This window comes from Chinchilla lanigera, unplaced genomic scaffold (assembly GCF_000276665.1).
Source record: "Chinchilla lanigera isolate Chin_1 unplaced genomic scaffold, ChiLan1.0 scaffold00045, whole genome shotgun sequence".
Classification (NCBI taxonomy): domain Eukaryota; kingdom Metazoa; phylum Chordata; class Mammalia; order Rodentia; family Chinchillidae; genus Chinchilla; species Chinchilla lanigera.
The window spans coordinates 11,866,263-11,886,483 of NW_004955446.1; the positions used below are offsets into that span (position 1 = coordinate 11,866,263).

General features: G+C 37.8%; 1 protein-coding gene and 1 long non-coding RNA gene across 4 annotated transcripts in view; one reads left to right on the forward strand and one right to left on the reverse strand.

Moving 5' to 3' along the window:
- The window catches only part of Il31ra (interleukin 31 receptor A), a 105,986-nt gene that overhangs the window by 8,381 nt on the left and 77,384 nt on the right, over nucleotides 1-20,221 (reverse strand). For all 3 annotated transcript variants that reach the window (XM_005392691.2, XM_005392690.2, XM_013518468.1), the window contains 5 exons: nucleotides 17,187-17,369; nucleotides 16,305-16,406; nucleotides 15,341-15,487; nucleotides 13,179-13,319; nucleotides 10,236-10,329 (listed from right to left, as the gene is read on the reverse strand). In XM_005392691.2, coding sequence (XP_005392748.1) covers nucleotides 10,236-10,329; nucleotides 13,179-13,319; nucleotides 15,341-15,487; nucleotides 16,305-16,406; nucleotides 17,187-17,369 — 667 coding nt within the window. The remainder of the gene's footprint in view (nucleotides 1-10,235; nucleotides 10,330-13,178; nucleotides 13,320-15,340; nucleotides 15,488-16,304; nucleotides 16,407-17,186; nucleotides 17,370-20,221) is intronic.
- On the forward strand, nucleotides 925-15,496 carry LOC106149471. Its single transcript, XR_001235697.1, has 4 exons — nucleotides 925-972; nucleotides 5,647-5,702; nucleotides 10,255-10,357; nucleotides 15,413-15,496. It is a non-coding gene; the product is annotated as an uncharacterized LOC106149471 (long non-coding RNA).

Here is a 20,221-nt window from a genome sequence, read left to right on the forward strand (position 1 = left end):
TGCTTGTCAGGCATTCCTCTGATTGTCTAGACTTTAGGTTCTTTTCTGATTTATATTGCATATTTTGTAAGCTCTGTTATTAGTTGAGGGGTAAGTGGAGAAATGGGTGTTGCCACGTTGCCCAAGCTCATCTTGAACTCTTGGGCAAAAAGTAAACCTACTGCCTCAGCTACTTGAGTAGCTGGGACTACAGGTGTGCTTTGGTGCTCAGTACATTGTGAATATCTTATTCCATTCTGAGATGTGGCTCAGTGGTATAGCACTTGCCTGGCATGCATGAAGCCCTAGGTTTAATATTTAGCAACACACACACAGACTAGTAGTGTCTGTCAATTTGTTCATTGATCATTTTATTTTTAAGTTATTACTTTGTAGTTTTAAGTTTTCTCCCACATTTATCTCTAAAACTAGCCACCTATATTATCTTCTATAGAGTTTTGACTTCTATATTTAATCTTTAGTCATCTGAATCTATTTCGTTTTTTGTTTTAAATCATGGTGACCATATTTATTTGAATGTCCATGAAAAATCTACAACAATCTCTAATGACATGGACAGAAGCCTGACAAGGTGAACATAGTATGTGATTCCATTTTACATGATTGCCATTTATAAGGGAAACTTATCTGTGTTACTAGAAATGAGAATAGTAGCAATCCCTCAGCAGAGGGGTAGTGCCTAGAAGACAAAGGCTTAGACAAAGGCTTCTAAGGATATTGCCAAAGCTCTGTTTAACTTGCCCATCTAATAGTTCCTGTTCTAGATCCGGTTGCTTCTGTCTCTTAGAAACAGTTGGTCACTGTGATGCGTAGCTGGTCACTACAATGCACATTGTATAAACCAATCCCCAATTGACAAACTATTCTCCCTGTGTACTTCCTGCTTCCTTATCCAATATAAGATGTAGATCATCTTATATTGATGATCAGGGCTTGATATTCTGGGAATGTTCCTGATCAAAGTCTGTCGATGTAAGTAAATCTGCCTCCAAATTCTGGATGTCATTTGTGTTTCCGCTTGCTGTCGCAGAACTACTAGTTTTATTTGTCAACTAATTTAGCTTAATTTGGTACTATTATTAACTATAACTGCATTGTAAGCTTCTGCAGGGATTTATCTTACACTTTCCATATTCATTCTTAGTTCATATTTTTAACTTGTTTTTGGAAGGGATCTAGATTATCATAGTTTTGAGATAGAAATTCTGAATTTTAACCTAGTACTGAGGGATTCTATTATTTGAAATTGTCACTCAGGTTAATCTTTAAAAAAAACAAACTGGGCAATATATAACCTGCTTGTTAACAGGGCTATAAAAATAAGGGTCAGATGGATAACTATAGAAAGAAACCTTTTCTAATGTATTAAGTTTATATCATTGTAAATGTAATCCTGTACTTGTTGGAGATAGAAAAAATATATAGATATATATAATTTGTTTTTCTCTCTAGACATGACTGACAATTTATCAAAGTAGGTAAAGCCATATAAGAATATAACCATATAAATCTTTCTTCAAAAATGCCAAGTATGATTAAGGTTGTGTATTACAGGCATTTGAGTTAAGCAGCTACATTGCTGATAAAGCTTTTATGTTCTATAAGTGACCTTTCTTTACATGTAGGTGTAAGACAAAATAGCCAGTACAAGTTTAATAAAATTTGCTTGACCTAAGTGAAATTTCAGAATAAGAAATTCCATGCAATTGTTAGATCTACACACTTATTTCTACACACTATGATAATATTAAATTTCATCGAATTGAATTTTGGTCATACAGTTTGAGAGAAATGGAGATCTTCATACGTATACAGCATGTGCAAATGAAATTAACATAATATTACAGGAAATTAGAGAAAAGAACCAATAGTAGTTAAATGCCAAACTGTAGGGAAAGGTTTGGAGTGCTGTTATAGCTTGTATCTAAATGGCCCCCAAATCCCCATGGGGTCATAGGTGGGGCTTTTCAGAGGTGGCTGCTTCTAGAGTGTGTGACACTGGGATGAAGTGCCCCAGCCTGGGTGTGAGTGCTCCCCAGCCTGCATGGAATATAAGAGACAGAAAGAGAGCTGTTACTTGCTGCTGATGCTTTTGTTGCTGCTGCTTGTCTTTTGCTGCCTCCTGACTGCTCTGTGATGCCCTCTTCCATGCCACCCTTCCTTGGAGCCAACTGGTGATGGACTGAAACTGCTACAAACTGAGCCAAAATAAATCTTTCCTCCTTCAACTTTAGGTGTTGGGTATTTTGTCTCAGCACTGAGACAAGTATCTAAGACGAGTGCAAATATAGACACTTCAGTTAACAAGTAAAGGATATTTTAATCTCACCTATTGATTCTAAAACAACTATTGACTTGTCATGTCTTATATCTGCATTACTTTCTTATGCTTTGAGTACAACTGCACTGAAGTCTGCTTTATGCACATGAGTGAATACTTTGTAATCTTTTCTATTGGTTTCTTCATTTCACGGTTTGGGAACTACCCACTGTAAAAGAATGCTGTTCTTTCTGTTATGAAGGAAATATTCTCTAGCTGTGTTGTTTGGTATGATTAGCCATAAATTACATTTTTCCCTTGAGCACTTGAAAGCAGCTAGTGTAACTGAGGAACTAAAATTGTAATTGTGTTTTATTTTAATTAATTTTGAATTTGAATAGCCATATGCATCTAGTGACTGCTGTATTATACTACATAGCTTTAAAATTTTAGCCAGCTGTGACATGGCTATTTTTAATCGTGTATATCTAGAAAGAGCTTGGAAAATATTAGAGGAATGTGTTTGGATAAATGTTAATTATTCTGAGTCTTGGCATTGGTAATATCATCTCTCCTTTCCTTTCTCTTTGGTAAAATCTAGGCTACTCCTTAGTGATACTAAAAATGGAGTATCCCTTGAATGTTGGAGAGTTAGATTTTGAATAAATAGATCCATTTAGTTGGCTTTGGGTTTTCCATGATCTGAGAACAATTAATGTGGTCATCACTGTAATAGGATGCCTTTAACTCTTTCAGGAAGATACCTAGAAAGGGAATAGCTGGGTCAAGTGGTTTTAGTTTTTTGCAGAATCTTCATACTGATTTTCGTAGTGGTCATGCTAGTGTACATTCCCATCAGCAGTGTAGGAACCCCTCTCTCACACACACATGTACAGCCTCACCAGCATTTATTATCATATATTTCTTGATTATGGTCATTTTTTTCTGAAGTAAGATGGAATGTCAGTGTTGTTTTAATTTGCATTTTTCCAATGGCCTGTGATATTGAACATTTCTTCACATATTTATCGGCCATTTATACTTCTTTTGTGCAGTTTCTACTCATTTTAGTTGCCCATTTTTTGATTGGGTCTTTTATTGGGAGTGTCTGATTTTTGGAGTTCTTTATATATGCTAGATATTAATCCTCTGTCAATGTTTTTAGCAGCACAATTCCTAACATCTAAATCTTAGAAGCAGCTTATATTCCCACCAATAGATAAATGGATAAAGAAAATGTGGTACTGTATTTACACACAATAGAGTACTACCATGCCAGAAAGGTAGACCAACCTGAGTCATTTGTGGGAAAAAGGATGCGTTTACTGACTATAATGTTAAGTGAAATAAATCAGACACATAAGCTTAAGTATCACATGGTTTGTCTCATATGAGAAACTCAAATTATAAATAAAGAGCAAACTAGAAGATAATAGGAAGTAAGGAGAAAAGGGGGAAAAGAGGAATCAAAAGATGGAAGGGGGATGGAGGAGGGATGGAGGAGAGGATAAGGGGATGGGAAAAGGAATTAAGATGTGTTATGTACATGTACTGACTCCACAAGAGTATAAACTTGTACTGAAACATGTACTAACAAAACTTACTTTAAAAAGAAATTAGCACGGCTAGTACTACTGCCTCAACTTAAGAATGTTGCTTATATAAACTATATGCTGAATGTTTTAACATCACCCTTTGTAAATACATTATTAATATGTAGCTTATTTGCTCATATTCTGTTCTATCCAATCCCTATCCTACTTGTTTCTTCCAGCTTCTCCCCCTTCTCTCGCTCTCTCTCTCTCCCTCCCTCTCTCTCCCCCCCTTACCCCTTTTTCTCCCTTTCTCTCTCCCTCTCTCTCTTCCTCTGTCATGGGTTCTCACTATGTGGCCAGTCTAGTCTCAAAGTCTGGGCTTGCCAGGCATGATTGAGCATCCCTGGAACCCAAGTTCTTTGGAGGCTGAGGAAGGATGTTCCAAGTTTGAACAACAGCAACAACAAAAAATGTGAAGGTCCTCGGTTCAATCTCCATTACTATCAAAGAAACAAAAAATATAAATCCTGGGCTCAGGTTATCCTCCTGCCTCGAGTACTCAAGTAGCTAGGACCACAGGTGTATGCTACCATGCCTGACTCTTTTCCTTTCATTTTTCAAATAAGGTTTTATTACACATGTAGGTATCTCCAGTCTACTGACTTTTGCTTTTTGTTTTTTGGTTTTACCAAAATGCAGTGTGTGTATTCTGCAATCTGAATTTTTACCTTAATATTGTTTGTAATGTTGTTGATACTAATATTTCATTTATAGCTATACTCTGGTGTATGAATAGATCACATAGTTTCATCCTAATTGAATAATCATCTTATGTATATTTGAGTCATTTTTTATGTTGCTGTTATGAACTGCCATGATAACCCTTTCTTTTCCTAGTTTTATGTATCCATAGGGGATTGGTTCTAGAATCCTCTACCCCCATAACAAAATTTGAGGATGCTCAAGTTACTTATATAAAATTCCACCATACACTATTTGAATATAATCTATGCACATTCTCCTATATAATTTAATTTATCTCAGGATTACTTGTAATACCTAACACAATTTAAGTGCCATGTAAGTACTCTATTGTGTTGCTTAGGGAATAACGACAAGAAAAAAGTCTGCACACATTCAGTATAGACACAGTGTCTTTATAATATTTTTGCTCTGCAGTTGGTGTGGAACCTGTGGATTACAGAAAGCCACTGTATATATTTTTAAGTCATGAATGGTGTTGAACTATGTGTTATGATTTTTATCAGTGGAGATAATGCAATCATTTTTCTTTTTAATCTGTTAATGTTCTGAATCACCTTTTTAGGTGTTCTAATATTAAAATACCTTTCCATACTAAGATAAACTCAACTTAGTCATAATATTGTATTTTTTGAATTGAGATTGGTTTGCTAATATTTTGAAATTTTGTATCTCATAGTAACAGGTTTATAATTTTCTTTTGTTCTTATCTGGGTTATTTTAGTCTTGTAGAATGAATTGCTGAATAATTTTCTATTTCCTAGCAGATTTATATGACATGGAATAATTTGTTCTTTGAGCGTTTGTTAGAACTCACATGTAAAATGGTCTCTAGACCTGGTACAGATACTTATACTCTGATCTAATTTGTGTAGAACAATTTCTTTTTAATTGTTTTTTGAAATAATTTTGGTATGTTATTTTTCTGGGAAGTTTTCAATTCATTCAGAGTTTTAAATTCAGTAGCATAAAGTTGTCCAGAGGAATTCTTTAGTCATTTTTTCTTTTATTATTGAGATTTGAAAAACTCCTAGTTCTGTTTATTTATGCCTTTTCTACCTGATCTTCCCCCACCCTCTTTTGTTCTAGTCATTTGTCACTCCAGCAAATTGCACTTGTCTTTTCAGAGAACCAGTTCTGGTTTGGTGAGTCATTCTATTAAATGTTCTTTTCCTATTTTATTAATTTCTGCTTCTTATTTTCTCCTTTTGCATGATGGATTGATTAACTGATTAACTGATTGTGTCTTTTTGAGACAGGTTTTCACTATGCAGTTCAGGCTGGCCTTGAACTCACTTTGTAGCTCAGGTTGGTCTCGAACTTGCAATAATTCTCCTGCGTCAGCCTCCCAAGTGCTGCGATTACAAGTGTGTGCCACCACACCTGGTTGCATGATTTATGTTGTTCTTTTCTAACTTTCTTACTAATTAAGATTTTTTTTTTAGCTCACTGAGTTTTTCTAATGCTGATAAGTAACATTTATCATATAATTCTGATATGTTATTTATTTTTATTTATTTTGAGAGAGGGTCTCTATGTAATTTGACCTGGCTTTGAACTTACTATATATTCGAAGCCAGCCTTCAACTCACCATGATCCGCTTGTCTCAGCCTCCCAAATGCTGGGATAACAGGTATGTGCCACCACACCTGGCTAATTATGATGTTTTAAATTTCCATTGTGGAGTTTTTGAGCTCTTGGTTATATAGAACAATTTTTAAAATACGTGTCTAAATATAAGGGGATTTTAAGTTTAGTTACTTCTCATTTGATTGCAGTGTGATAAGAGAATTTTGTGTATATGATACTGAGCTGAAATTTGAATTTATATGGCCAGTTTTTACAGACATTTTGTCTTTGAAAGTTCTGTAATTTTGAATGTTTATTTCTATGAAATCCGAGTGGGTAGGATTCTATGGGTGATCATACTTTATTCTTCTTTGATCAGTTTGCTGGTCTTACAGACAGTGCTTATAAGAACATCTGTATGTGTATTTGTGTACCTTTGGAACTATATCCAGAGCAGAAATTCATATTAATTACTTTTTAAAAATAGATGCCTTTGAATTAGGATCAAAATTGATCCAATTTATAATCTACAGTGTGTGATTTGTATTTATTCCACATATATCCTTCCTTATTCTTAGTAATTAGCAAACTTAAAATTGTTTTCCAGTTAATCGTGTGGTAAAAATTACTGCTTCCTTCTTTTGATTTACAGTTCTTTAGGTATGAGTGAGATTTAGTCACCATTTTTTTTTTTTGGAGGCTACCTATTCATTTTTATAGCCCATTTTTTACTATGCTCTTTGTTTTTCTTATTTCTATATAAAACTCCTCCTTTGCTGTATGCGGCATGTTGAAAAGGGTTAAAGTTTGCATACTTCCTAGATACTTCTTATCTTACTGTTTGACTTGCTTAAAAATGTTACTTATTTTAGAAATAGAAGATGGACCTTCTCAACAAGGTCATTTTATGAGAAGTCACTTTGCCTCTGGGAGGAGTATGGGAAATAGAAGTATGTATTTTAGTCTTTCCTTAACCTGAATTGTCGATGGAGTAGAGGCTTTTGCTCAAAGCTAAGTCTGTCTCCCCACACCCATTCCTCATTCCCCATGGTAAGGATTGAACCTGGGGCCCTCACACTGAGCTACATCTCCAGCCCTTTTGAAATTCATTCATTCATTGTGGTCCTGGGGATTTCACCTAGGGCCTTTGCACCAGCCATTTTTTTAAAAAAACTTGTTATGTTGAGAGAGGGTTTTACTGAATTACTAAGTTGCTCAGGCTGGGCAACAGGGTCTCACTAAGTTGCCTGGTTGGGCTCAAACTTGTAGTCTTCTGCCTCAACCTCCTAGAGTGGTGAGATTAAGGTGAGTGCCACCGTGCTCAGCTTTAAGTCTTTTATAACTCAATGTATGCTAGAGTTTGTTGGGATAATGAGTTCATCGGTTTTTCAAGTGTCAATGTCTTTTTGTGTTTTACTTCTTTGGAATACTGTAACATGGCTAAATTGACTGGACAGACACAGTGCTTGGACTGGACAGACAGATTGGTTGGACAGGTCCTTCACCTGCTTCTTAATTTATGATCATTGATTTCTTTCTTTCTTTGTTTTTTTTTTTTTTTTGGTACCACGAATTGAACTCAGGGCCTTGTGCTTCTCAGGCAGGTGCTGAGCTGCTGAGCTACATCCCAGGCTCTGATTTCTAACAATTGAAATTGGAACATGTCTGTAAAAGCTTTAGAGATTAGGACAAGAAGGACCTCTTTTTTGATTTTCATATTTTTATATTTCTCAAGAAAAGACAGCATAGGAAGCATTTCTTTTAGCTCATCAAAATCATTATCACAAATTTGGGTTTTTAAATATTACTTTGAAAATTACTAGGTGCTTCAGTCAGGCAATGGATTGGCATGCAATACTTATACCGAGCTACCAGGATGTGAGTTGATAGACAATGTCACAGTAAAATGACTTCTTGCAATCCATTTTTTAGACTTAATTAAAATGCTGACAATATTCTATATGGTTTTGTTATAGTGTGATAACATTATTAGAACTTTAAGTTTATTGAAAATCTATCTAACCATTTCTTTTGGGGGATACCATTACTAGAGTTACTTGGTAGTTTTAAATACACTTAACATCCTTAAATTTGATTTTGTAAAACTTTACTGATATTTTCACTTATTTTTATCATCATAAGAATTCTTTTTTCTCCACCACATCTGTAGCATTTGTTATTGGTTATTTCTTGATGATAGCTGTTCTTTCTGGAGTGAGGTAGAATCTCAGTATTGTTTTAATTTGCATTTCTCAGATGGCCAGTCATGTTGAACAGTTTTTCATATATTTGCTGTTTGTACATCTTCATCTGAGAAATGTGTATTCATTTCAGATACCCATTTTTGGATTGAATGTTCAAATTTGGAGGGTCTTACTTTTTTTAGCTCTTACACATTCTAGATATTAGTCCTCTGTCTAAGGAAGAGCTGGTAAAAAAATTTTCACATTCTGTGGTTGTCTATTCAGTCTGTTGGTAGTTTCTTTTATTGTGCAAAGCTTTTTAATATGATGAGATTCCAGTTATTGATTGTTTGATATTTCCAGTGCAATCAGGTTTTTGTTCATAAAGTCTTTGCCTACACTTATATCTTCAAGAGTTTTACCTAGTCTATCTTCCAGCAGATTTAGTTTCTGTTTTCCTATTTATTTATTTATTTATTTAGTAATGAGACTCAAACTCAGGACCTCACCCTTGTCAGGTAGGTGCTGTGCCACTGAACTATATCGCCAGCCCAATATCTGGATCTTCAATCCATTTTGATTTTAATTTAGTGCATGGTTAAAGATATGAGTCTAGGTTTAATCTTCAGTATGTGGAAAACCAGTTTTCCCAGCACAATTTATTCAAAGGTTTTCTGCCAGTGAAGGTCTTTGGTCCCTTTGTCAAAGATATAGTGCTGAGTGTGTCTGGAGTTGTTTTTGCACCTTCTATTTTGTTCCAGTGATCCTTTGGTCTGTTTTTAGTCAGTACCATGCTGTTTTTTGTTGGCCTGCCTTCCTGCCTGTCTGTTTTTAAATCATGGTAGCTTTGTAGCATAATTTTAAGTCAGGAATTGTGATGCCCCCTGCTTTGCCTTTGGTGCCCAGAATTGCTTTTGCTATTTTAGGTCTCTTCTGGTTCCAAATGAATTTTAGGAATGTTTTCTGTAGTTCTCTGATGTATGCTATTGGTATTTTGATCAGTACTGAATTAAATTTGTATAACAGTTTTGGAAGTATGGCCATTTTCACATCTTGGTTCTGCCTACCCAAGAACAAGGCACATCTTTCCATTTTCTGATATCCTGTTTGAACTCCTTTTTCAGAATACTGTAGTTTTCAATGCAAAAGTCTTTTACTTCCTTTGTTAGATTGATTCCTAAGTATTCCATTTTTCTTGATCCTACTGTGAAAAGTGTTTTCCCCCTTAATTTTTCCCTCAGTTACTTTGCTATTTGTGTACAGGATTGTTACTTACTTTTTAGTGTTGACCTTGTATCCAGCTACGCTACTGAATTTGGTTATTAAATCTAAGAGTCTTTTGGTGGCATTTTTGGGATCTTCTATGCAGAGTATCATATCATCCACAACTAATGCTAATTTAATTTCTTCCTTTCTTATCCTTATTCCTTTTATTTCTTCCTCTTGTCTAATTTCTTTGGCTAATGTTTCCAGAACTACATTGAAGAGGAGTGATGATAGTGGATATCCTTGTCTTGTTTCTGATTTTAGAGTGAAAGCTTTCATTTTTTTGTCCATTTAGTAAGATATTGGCTGTCAGTCTGTCATAGATAACTTATCAGATTGAGATAAAGACCATCTATTCCAATTTTCTGTAGGTTTTTTTTTATCATGAATAGGTGTTGGAGTTTGTCAAATACCTTTTCTGCATATATTATGATGATCATGTGGTCCTTGTCCTTGGTTTTGTTAATGTGGTGTATTACATCTATTGATTTGCATAAGAATATGGTCTTTAATAATATCAATAAATATGCACCAACTTAATAAAAGAATAAAACCCTCTTCATGGTAGAATATCCTCTTATGCCAAACATCCATGATGCCCTCTATCCCTCTTTGCCCATGATTTTTAAGGCATCTACTATAATTGACTATAAACTCACTTTTGTTTTTTGAAATCAGAGACCACAGTGAAGATGATGAGCATAAAAAAACCTCCTCCAACCAGACAAGACATAGAGAGAATCTCAAAGAGACCTTTGAGGAAAAGAGGAAAAAAATCAACGTAAGTTCAGTTCCTCACTTTCTTGACAAAATCAAACATTAACTGTTTTTCTAATAGATTCAGTAACATTTTTTACTAGTTTTTTTCAATTAAATTCAATTTCTTTCCATTAAAATAAACTTTTGGGTTTGTGGCTCCCAAACTAGTCATTTTCCTCCTGCCTAATAAGAGAGACATTTTATACTGACAGACATTGTGTCCTATAAGGCTATTTTCCAGCTTTACACACTCAGTGAATACTTACTGAGCACTTATTAGTTGCCAAACACTATTCTTAATAATAAAATAAACAGCAATAGGCAAGAAATATAGGGTCCTTATTCACAGTGAGCTGATGTTCTGGTAGATTCAGACAATAAGCAACATCAGATTATTCTGGATAACACAGACCAATAAAAGAGTAACCAGGGTAAGGTAGTAAGCAGGTTATCAACTTTAGATAGGCTTGCAAAGGAAGATGTGAAATTTCAGCTGATCTTGCACTCCTGTTTTGTAATTCCAGCCCTCAGCTGAGACAGGAGGATTACCACAACTGGACTATTCTGGAAGCTCTGTTTCAATCCCCACTGCAATCTCCAAAAAGGAGAGGAAGAGCAGAAGGAGGAGGGCTAGAAGGAGAGGGAGAAGATAGGGAGAGGAAGAAGGAAAAGGAAGAGGAGGAAGAGGAAAGGAAGAGAGAAGGAGGAGGGGAAGAGGAACAGGAAGAAGGGGAAGAAGGAGGAGAAAAAGTAGAAATTTGGACTTAGTAACAAGAAAGAGGCTCCCATGGCAGAATTACAGAGGAAAAGAACTCCAAGCAAACACAAAGCTTTGAAGCAGGAATAAGTCAGAGAACACAAAGGCAGATAGTGATAGGAAGTGCATGTAGTAAGGTACACATGAGGAACACAGAAAGCCATGGGTAGGATTTAAAATACAATGGCAACTGCTAGTGGGTTTTAAGCAGGGAACCTGGGCCTTCAAGCCGTGACTGCTAAGAAAAGAATAGCTTCCAGAGAATTAAAACTGGAAGTGAGGTGTTCTACAATCTATAGATTTCTACAGCTCTGTAATCCAAGGATTTCTAGACTCCAACATGAGATTTGCCTTCATTTTGGTCCTCACAGACAATCCCATGAGCTGAAACAATTTGTTTCTACTGTTGTAAAAATACATGATTTTCCAAAGGATTTTAAACAGCAATATCAAAAACCTTCAAGAAGACAGTATTATCTTTGAAGACATACTTTTCTCTGTAAAGACATAACAGGTTAAATGACCCTTAGTTATTGCGGGCTGATGAAGCCCGCAGCCTTCCAAGTGAGTGGACAGTGAAGGCTTAAATAAATGAGACAACTGAAATGATTTCAGGGCTCCACTCTCTTACAGCTTCGATATTCTCTGAGTTTGGACCAAAACTTTTCTGGGCAGCCGGTATTTATTTTGTCTTCAAACAAAGGAGGAGGATACTCAACAAAACACAGGAATCTCGCAGGACCTTGGGAGAATTTTCCCAAGTAGTAAATTATGTCAATCAGGAGAACTACTTTATCTTAAGGTTGGTATTTATTGTAGGAGTGTGGAGCCTACAGCTGCAGTCTCCTTGTAGTTAATTGGGGTTGGAGCTCAAAGTCCTCAGCTGTGGCCTTATATTGTCCTTTGAGGAGTCACAGCTTCACAGGCCAATACAGGCCTCAGGGTGACCAGAGACTCACAGAGGTTTACTTACTATGAGTCCACTGCCCATCTTCAGACAAGGTACCTAAGCTTCAGACAACTCACAAGTAAACACGGAAAGCCAATTGATTAATATTAAATACTGCTCAGAGCCACTTTGTACTGGTCTCCAACAAAGCTACATGCTTTACTCATTTTTCTAGAGCCACAAGCTATTTCATTCCTTAAGAATGTAAAGAATGTAACACTTTCAAGACTTTAAGCAATTTTCAGCTAGTGCTAGTAACTGCAAAACTTGGTAATGTTCCTTCACTTGTAATTGAAAAGTTTGCTTGTTCCTTAAAACAGTTTTAATATGTCCTTAAAACTCAAATCTATGCCACTCAGGGACTTGGCAAAATTAAATTTCCCTGGTTTTCCCATTCTCCTTCCTTCGTCCTCTTTCATCTCCCTCCTCATTCTGTCTCTCTTAAACATCTGCCTTGACCAGCCATCATGCAAAGCTATTATGTTTTACATTATTTGTTTTTTTGTTTGTTTGTTTGTTTTTTTCTGGTACCGGAAATCAAACTCACAACCTTGCACTTCCAAGCAGGCGCTGTGCCACTGAGCTAAATCCCCAGCCCGTACATTATTTGCTTTATCTAGTATATTCTTCTCGTTCAGAGTAAAAGCTGATAAATTGAATATATTATATAACTTTTTGCTCAAGAATTTCCACAAAATAATGACAAGACTTAAGTCCCTTCTGTGGGCCAGTAGTTCTTCATCAACCAAGGTTTTCCCCTGAAACCTTTATTGTGCAGTAACTTTTGACATTCAGAAACTGGGGATTGTGAACTTGGGGATAGCCTCGTCAGAGGAGCTGGTTTGGTGCTGAGATTGAAGTTTATTAATTAAATCAATCCCTCATCCTAAAGGTGATTTGGGGTTGGCCATGTGGAAGAAGCAAAATGATCGGTCTTTCTAAATTCAATTCTGTTAGCCTGCTCCGCTCTCCCTACTCCCTACTGGGGCCTTCCAGGAAGGTGAATGAGCTACAAAGCAAGACCTGTCTCCCTTAGGTGTTGCCCTCTGCTTTGGCCCTCCCCTATCTTTGGATAATATAGTTTCTGACCAGCCTAATGTAAGAGCCAAGAAGAGCTACACAGCGGGCAATACTCACTCATAGACAATGTCTTGAAGTTTATCCTGGGTCCTCTGATCCCTCCAGCAACGGTGCTGGCCATGACCCGAACAGTGTAAGAGGTCTTCCGTGTGAGAGACTCCAGGTCATACTGTAGGATGTTAGAGTTGACAATCTTGGCTAAAGGAAAAACACAGAAGTCAAACACCCCACCTAAGCCAGACTGAAAACTGCACATTAGTAGTTTTGATATGAAAGCACTGAAATCTGTACTTCCGATTGGCCACCTCTATCTTCAACCCCCATCCAGGACCTGTTTAAAATTAGCCCATCGAGATGAACCGAAGGCCTAAATACAAAAGTTAGCAATATAAACACCCTTAGAAGTCAATATAAGGAAAATCTTCATGACCTTAAATTTCATAAATTGGTACCAAAAGCAAAGGTAAGTCACAAAATTGGAAAAAATATTTGCAAATCATACATTTGATGAGAAATTTATATCCATCATGTATAAAGAACTCATGATTGAACAAAAAAGATAACCCAATTTTACAATGGGCAAGGAAGTTTAAAAGATATTCCTCCAAAGAAGGCATACACAAATATCCAAAAATCACATGAACAGATGTTCAGCATGATTAGGGGTTAGGGAAGTGTAAATCAATGAGATACCACTTTGTGTCCACTAGGACACAATTATACTTTCTTTTGGTAGAAAATAAGTGCTGGAAAAGATGCAGACAAAAGGACCCCTCTTACAGGGAGGTGGGAATGGAAAATGGGGTAATCACTGTGGAAGACAGTTTGGTGGTTTCTCAATAAGTTCCAGTAGAATTACTAAGTGATCCAGCATTTCCGCTTCTAAGTACATACCCACCAAAAACTGAAATCAGGGACTCAAACAGATATTTGTACCTCAGTGTTCATAGAAGCAATATTCATAGCAACCATATGGTTGAAAAACAATTCAAAGGTGGTTTGTCAAATGATGAATAAATGGAAAAACATACGATGGAATATTCAGCCATAAAAAGGAAAGAAGTACTAATTCTTATTATAACATAGATGAACTTCAAAAGCCACATATTATATGGTTTTATTTATTTATGTATCTATTTATATTTATTTAGCAGTTGTAGGGAATAAATTCAGGACCTCAGAATGGTAGGCAAACACTACCACTGAGCTATGCCCCCATCCTCATTATATTTACATAAAATAGCCTGAGTAGGCAATCCACAGAGACACAAAGCAGTTTGGTAGCTAGGACAGGCTGTGGCAGGAGAGGGATGCACAGTAACTGACTAAAGGTTACAGAGCTCCTATTTAGAGTGGGCACAGAAAAATTCTAGGAAGCAGAAAAGGTTACACCCCATTGTGAATGTTTTTAATGCCATTAAATTATACATTCTCAAATATCTTGAACAGTAAATTTTGTGTTGTCTTTTACTACAAGAAAGGCAAAATTTAGTCTAAACAGGAAACCAAGTATTGCTCAGAATTTAGAGTAAACTCCAGAATAAAGAATGTCCTGGAAATGAACAGGAGAAATCATGGTAAAAAAAACCAGGCATGGTGGCCCACGCCTATAACTGCAGCACTCAGGAGGCTGACACAGGAGGATCGCCTTGAGCTCAAGGTCAGCCTGGGCTACTTAGTGAGTTTGAGGCCAGTCTGAACTGCATAGTGAGACCTTGTCTCAAAAAAGAAGGAGAAGGTGGGGGAGCGGAAGGGGAAGAGGGAGGGGAGGGAATGGGAGGGGGAGGGAAGTGGGAAGGGAAGGAGGAGAAGGAGCAGGAGAAGGAGAAGTAAGAAATAATCATGGTAAAGAGCCCTGCACTAAGGTAAATGTCATCAAAAAGGGTCTTCCTACATCCCAACCCCACTCTTTAAGCCAGGCATTCTTCTCTCAAGAATAATGGTCAATATTTCTTTAGGGGTTGACTCATTCAGGTTCTGACCAGGACAAATTATGCCAATTGCTACAGGATTCTTAGGTACTATCACTTCACTCTCATGTAATACCTGCAAATCCAAAAGATAGCGCTCTTGAACCTATATTCAGAGAGGCTGAAAGAAGTTAGTAATTTATCCAGCTTTGCGGGTCACTTCTATGGGAACCACACCAATGACAAATCCATTCATATCATCTATCTGGGGGATGGATTTTCTTTTATCTTAGTTATGAGCACACTTACAGAATTCTTGTCCACCTTCAGCTTGGTAAAATATGGTGTAGTTACTAATAAAACCGTTTCTCTTTTCCTTAGGAATCTCTTCCCACGTGACGGTGACTGTCTTTACACCAATGTTTTCTACCTTGGTTAGAGGACCTTTTGATGGGACTGAGAAGACAAGAAGACAAAGGATTAACACTGCATCACAGCCTGGCAGATTTTTCTTAACAGAGGCTCTGGTAGTTCTCAGACCAAAAGTACAATCTGGAGGTAAGACATGGTGTTGACTAGGAAAATTATGAGTTAGCTTGTTAGAAGAGATGTTTTTTCTGCAGCCATGCATCTTAAGAAATAAATACTTTCTTACAGATCTCTCACTCTAGTCTGGCACTCAGATCTTTCATACATAAATTAAAGTATAGCTATTATCCGGTAATTGGAGGCTATGCTTCCATGGACTCCCTTTTCATAGTAGGAGATATCTTTCAGTGTTAAATATGGAAGATGTTAACTTCCAAACAGATAAAACTAAAATCTGTGAAATTTGTCAGAAAAACTCTTGCTTATTGTTACATAATTTTAAAATAATTTGTAACATATTCAATTTATGATGAACTCTGTAGACTCCCCAAGTTGGTCCTAATAAAATGCTATTTCCAATTGCAGCTTTATTTACACAAAGTTTCTTTGGGGCTTTGGGCAAGTTATTTCATCTTGCCCAGCCTCACTTTCCATCTATGAAATGAGGACTGGACTTGGTAGTTAATGTCTGCCCTAGCTTTGTAATTCAATGACTCCATAAACCGACCCTAACTGTGTCAAACATACATAACTTGCTATAGGATGCTTGCTTCATTACAAGATGAAGGTGCACAAAAAATGGGCCCTAAATCAACTATGACTGAGCTACAGACTCTCAGCTTTATCTAGATGTTGGAAAGAGCCCCGTGTTTCTTCCCCCACATGGGGCCTTGTTAATACATACTGCCTTCTTTGGCATAAGCCTGGATGGAACATGGCTCTCCTACTTGGCCTTGTAACACTGGATACACAGAGATGTTATAGCACGAGAGGGGTGTTAATTTATCTGAAAAAAAAAAAAAGAATGAAAAAATAAGCATAAACGCAGAGCACGTCAGAGTGGAAGAAATGCTGGGCCTCAAGTTATAGTTGAAGTCTCATCAAAGATATTCCATTTGTCTAGTTTTCTCAATAAGAATGTTGGGTTGGATGGTCTCAAATATTTATTCTTATTCTAAGATTTTTCTAATTAATTCTTAGAAATAAAGCCTTGCCAGTTCAGTGGAATTACAGAGCCATCCATGAAGAGACCAGTAGGAGATCCAATCTCTCCTCCATCACTGAATTTATCATATGACTTTGCGGCACTGCTGAACAAAACTTAATCCTTCTAGCAATAGCAGATCACCCTGGAGAACTCAGATACCGCAAAATACAGCTCTGCTACCTGCCTGCATCCCTGCAGAAATATATTTCTTAATATAGATGCCTGTATCAGTCACCCGGGAAAGGGGCTCAGCTCTTAAAGAGGCAACCACAGTGGAAGGGAGTACCCTCAGTAGGACAGCTCGGATCTGTTCTCTGGTGTTACTACTAGGATAACCAAGATGTTCCAGAAAGGCTTGCTCATGGTGAGCGGTAAGATCGTGTTTTCTATCTGGCCGGAGACCCACAGCTTTCTGTGCCAGCTTTTCCTGGGAAATTCCAAGAAGCATGACACTTAACTGAGCTTACACAACCTTTTCAAGTGCTATTTACCACATTTACTCTTTGAAACCAAAGTTAAGAGTTTTAAAAACTAATTAAAGTGAAACCAAATCTTTCACAAAGAGAACATGCTAGTTACCTTGCGGGATTGTCCACTTCTTGGCTTGAGACACAGGTTCCCAGGAAAAGGCAGAGAGCTCTGAGTCTAAGTCTGGGAACCATTCAACCATCCATGTGTCCACCTCCAGACAGGAACATGGCCACTCCACCACCAGCTGGTCCTCATCCAGACGGGCCTTCACAGCCTTAATGCATGGAAATGCTGAAAGGAGAGAATAGGACTGCTTCACAGCTACCCGACTCACCGTAAGAGAACCAACCACACTGTCACTCATTCAGTGCCTGAGTTGTGAAAGAAAGTCAGAGTTCAGTATCTCCCCTGACCGCACTGTGTCCACTCCTCTTACTGTATCCCTTTTCCTTGCTCAATCTTATTCCATAGTTTTGATAATTAAGTGCCTTTAAAAATTTTTTTCCAGTGCTAGGGATCAACCTAAGGCCTTGCACATGCTAAGGCTGTAGTTTCACCCCTAGTTCTAGATGCCTCCTTAATCTGCTTTTGCCTCCCCAAAATTGACCTGTTTCCAGAAACTGATTTTACTCAAGAGATATTGATTAAAAAGATATAACTTCCATATCTATAGATGTTTCTGCAAATCAAAAGAAACATAAACCCGAGGAAGAATGAATCTCACAGAAGGTGTGTATACAGTATGTAGGAGTCTCGTCCCTGTATGGCACAGTGCACGGGTCTGTTTCCCAAACTGGGCTTGTGTAAGACACTCCAGATGCTAGTGCTAGAAGCAAGGCCAGGTGGTTTTTCAAGCTGTAAAGGCAGCTCTGAGACAGGGCAACTGAGGCATGGAGAACACATGAAGCTGCGCTGGGCAGGGCAGGGGCCAATCAGCCTGGATATCAATCCCACTTCATCCCCAGTGCATCTCCTTCTCTTTCCTGCTTTCCCAGTCTTGCAGCCTGAAAGATTCTCAGCTAGTTCAGGCCAAATGTCTCTGCTGGAACCTTGGGAACCTTACCTGGACTTCTAGACCCTCTTGGGTTCCTTACTTCCCTTGGTTGGGATAACTCTGAAATGTAACTTATACTCCATAATCTGCCTGTAGGATCCAGCAAGAGTTTTACTCCAGGTGGTGAAGATCCCCAAGATTTTTACCCCAGACTATATTTGTTGTAGGATGAATTTTAACCCGCCCCCCCGCAAAAAAAAGTCAGTCCTGCAGAATGTGACCTTATTTGGAAATAGGGCCATTGAAGATTAAAGTAAGATTTTGGGCCCTTAACGCAACATGATCTGTGTCTCATAAGAAAAAGAGAATTTGAACACAGAAACAGACACAGGTATCTGGCAACATGGAGATTGAGGCAGAAATTGGAGTTACTGGAGCTGCCAGAAGCCAGGGAATACCCGCAGATGCCAGAAGCAGGAAGAGGAAAGGAAGACAACAGACACAGCCCAATGATCAACGTGATTTTAGACTTGTAACCACCAGAACTATGGCTCAACACATTTCTGTTACTTCAAACCTCCGGTCTGGTACTTTGTCTGAGCCTTCCCTTGTCTGAGCCTCCTTCCCCTGTCGGGCCTGCCTTTCCACTTCCTCTTCTGATCTCCCTGAAGGCACTTTCTTAATGCCTTGCCAACAAATGCTGACCTGAAGTGAGCCCTGCTTCCACACTCCTTCTCCTCCCCAGTCTGGGAACTCTGAGGAGCCAGAGGAGCTAGGTCTAAACTGCTGCATGTGCTATAGACTGAGGAGATTGTGAGGGGTGTGGAATAGGTTCCACAAAACCGTGAGTCAACCATGGAAGAGGAAGAGCCTGGTTTCACTAAGGATGCTCAAAGAGAAATTTCCAAATCAGCATTCCACTGAATATAAGCTAACTGTCACCTCCTTCCAGCATTTAGCAGGGACTTTTTGAGGAATTACTCCAGTTATACCACATTCGCAGCAAACACATCCTTCCTGGGAAAGGGAAGTGTCTTGACTGCTAACATACTAATTTCTTGTGACTTGCATGAAGACAGTCATTCTGGGTCTATTAAGTAACCATTCTTGGATACTGCTTTCCTGTTGCCAGTTGTCCTGGTCCAACTGAACCTACCCTGACACAGCCCTTATTTCTGCCTCAGCCCACTCGCCACACAAGCAGCTATGCTTCTTCACGCTCTGCCTCAGACCACTGGGAAGCTGTCTGCTGGCTACGGTCTCACAAAATTTAGGATGTTCAGGGAGAAGGAACTTGAATGTTCATCTATGCCAGTCCCTTATGTTAAAGTTGAAAACATGGGGGCCCACAGAAGTAAAGAACAAGCTCAGCATCACTTGGCATGTGTGACTAAAATTCTAAATCACTGTATTCACCCAAGTCCAAAATTCTGGGTAAAGTATTGTACCAGTTTGGTTCATGTACACCACGGCTGGAATCTCACCTCAAAGACTGGGCAAATTACTGAGCTTTCCTGGATCTCTTTGTTGTCTAAAAAAAAAAGGATCTAATAACATCTACATCATGAGTCATTTCAAGGCTAAAGCAAAATAACCTATGTTACCTTTGGACAATGTATGAAACACACTAATGGATGATATATGATGATTATAGTTAGTGATAGCTGCTTACTTTAACTACTCTCTAGTTGCTTCTACTTTATTTAACAAAATTCAGAAAACATTACTTCCTTATTTGTTAGAACAGGGGTCGGTAAGCTTCCTCTGTAGTGAGGAAGTTAGGGCTCTGTAATGAGTTATAGGGTAAATATTTTAGACTTTGCAGGCTCCATAGTCTCTATCACAACTACTCAACTCTGCCATCATTGCACAAAAGAAGGCATAGGTAATATATAAACAAATAGATGTGACTCTGTGTCAATAAAACTTTATTCACAAAAACAGAAGCTATAGTTGGCCAACATCTGGTCTGGGATCATTATAACTGCTACTGCTGACACATAGTCAGAAAAAAATTAGCTGAATTTAGCATAATTTTATTTTATTTTATTTTATTTATTTATTTTTTTTTTTTTGTTTTTCTCCGGTACCGGGAACCGAACTCACGACCTTGCGCTTGCCAGGCAGGCGCTTTTGCCGCTGAGCTAAA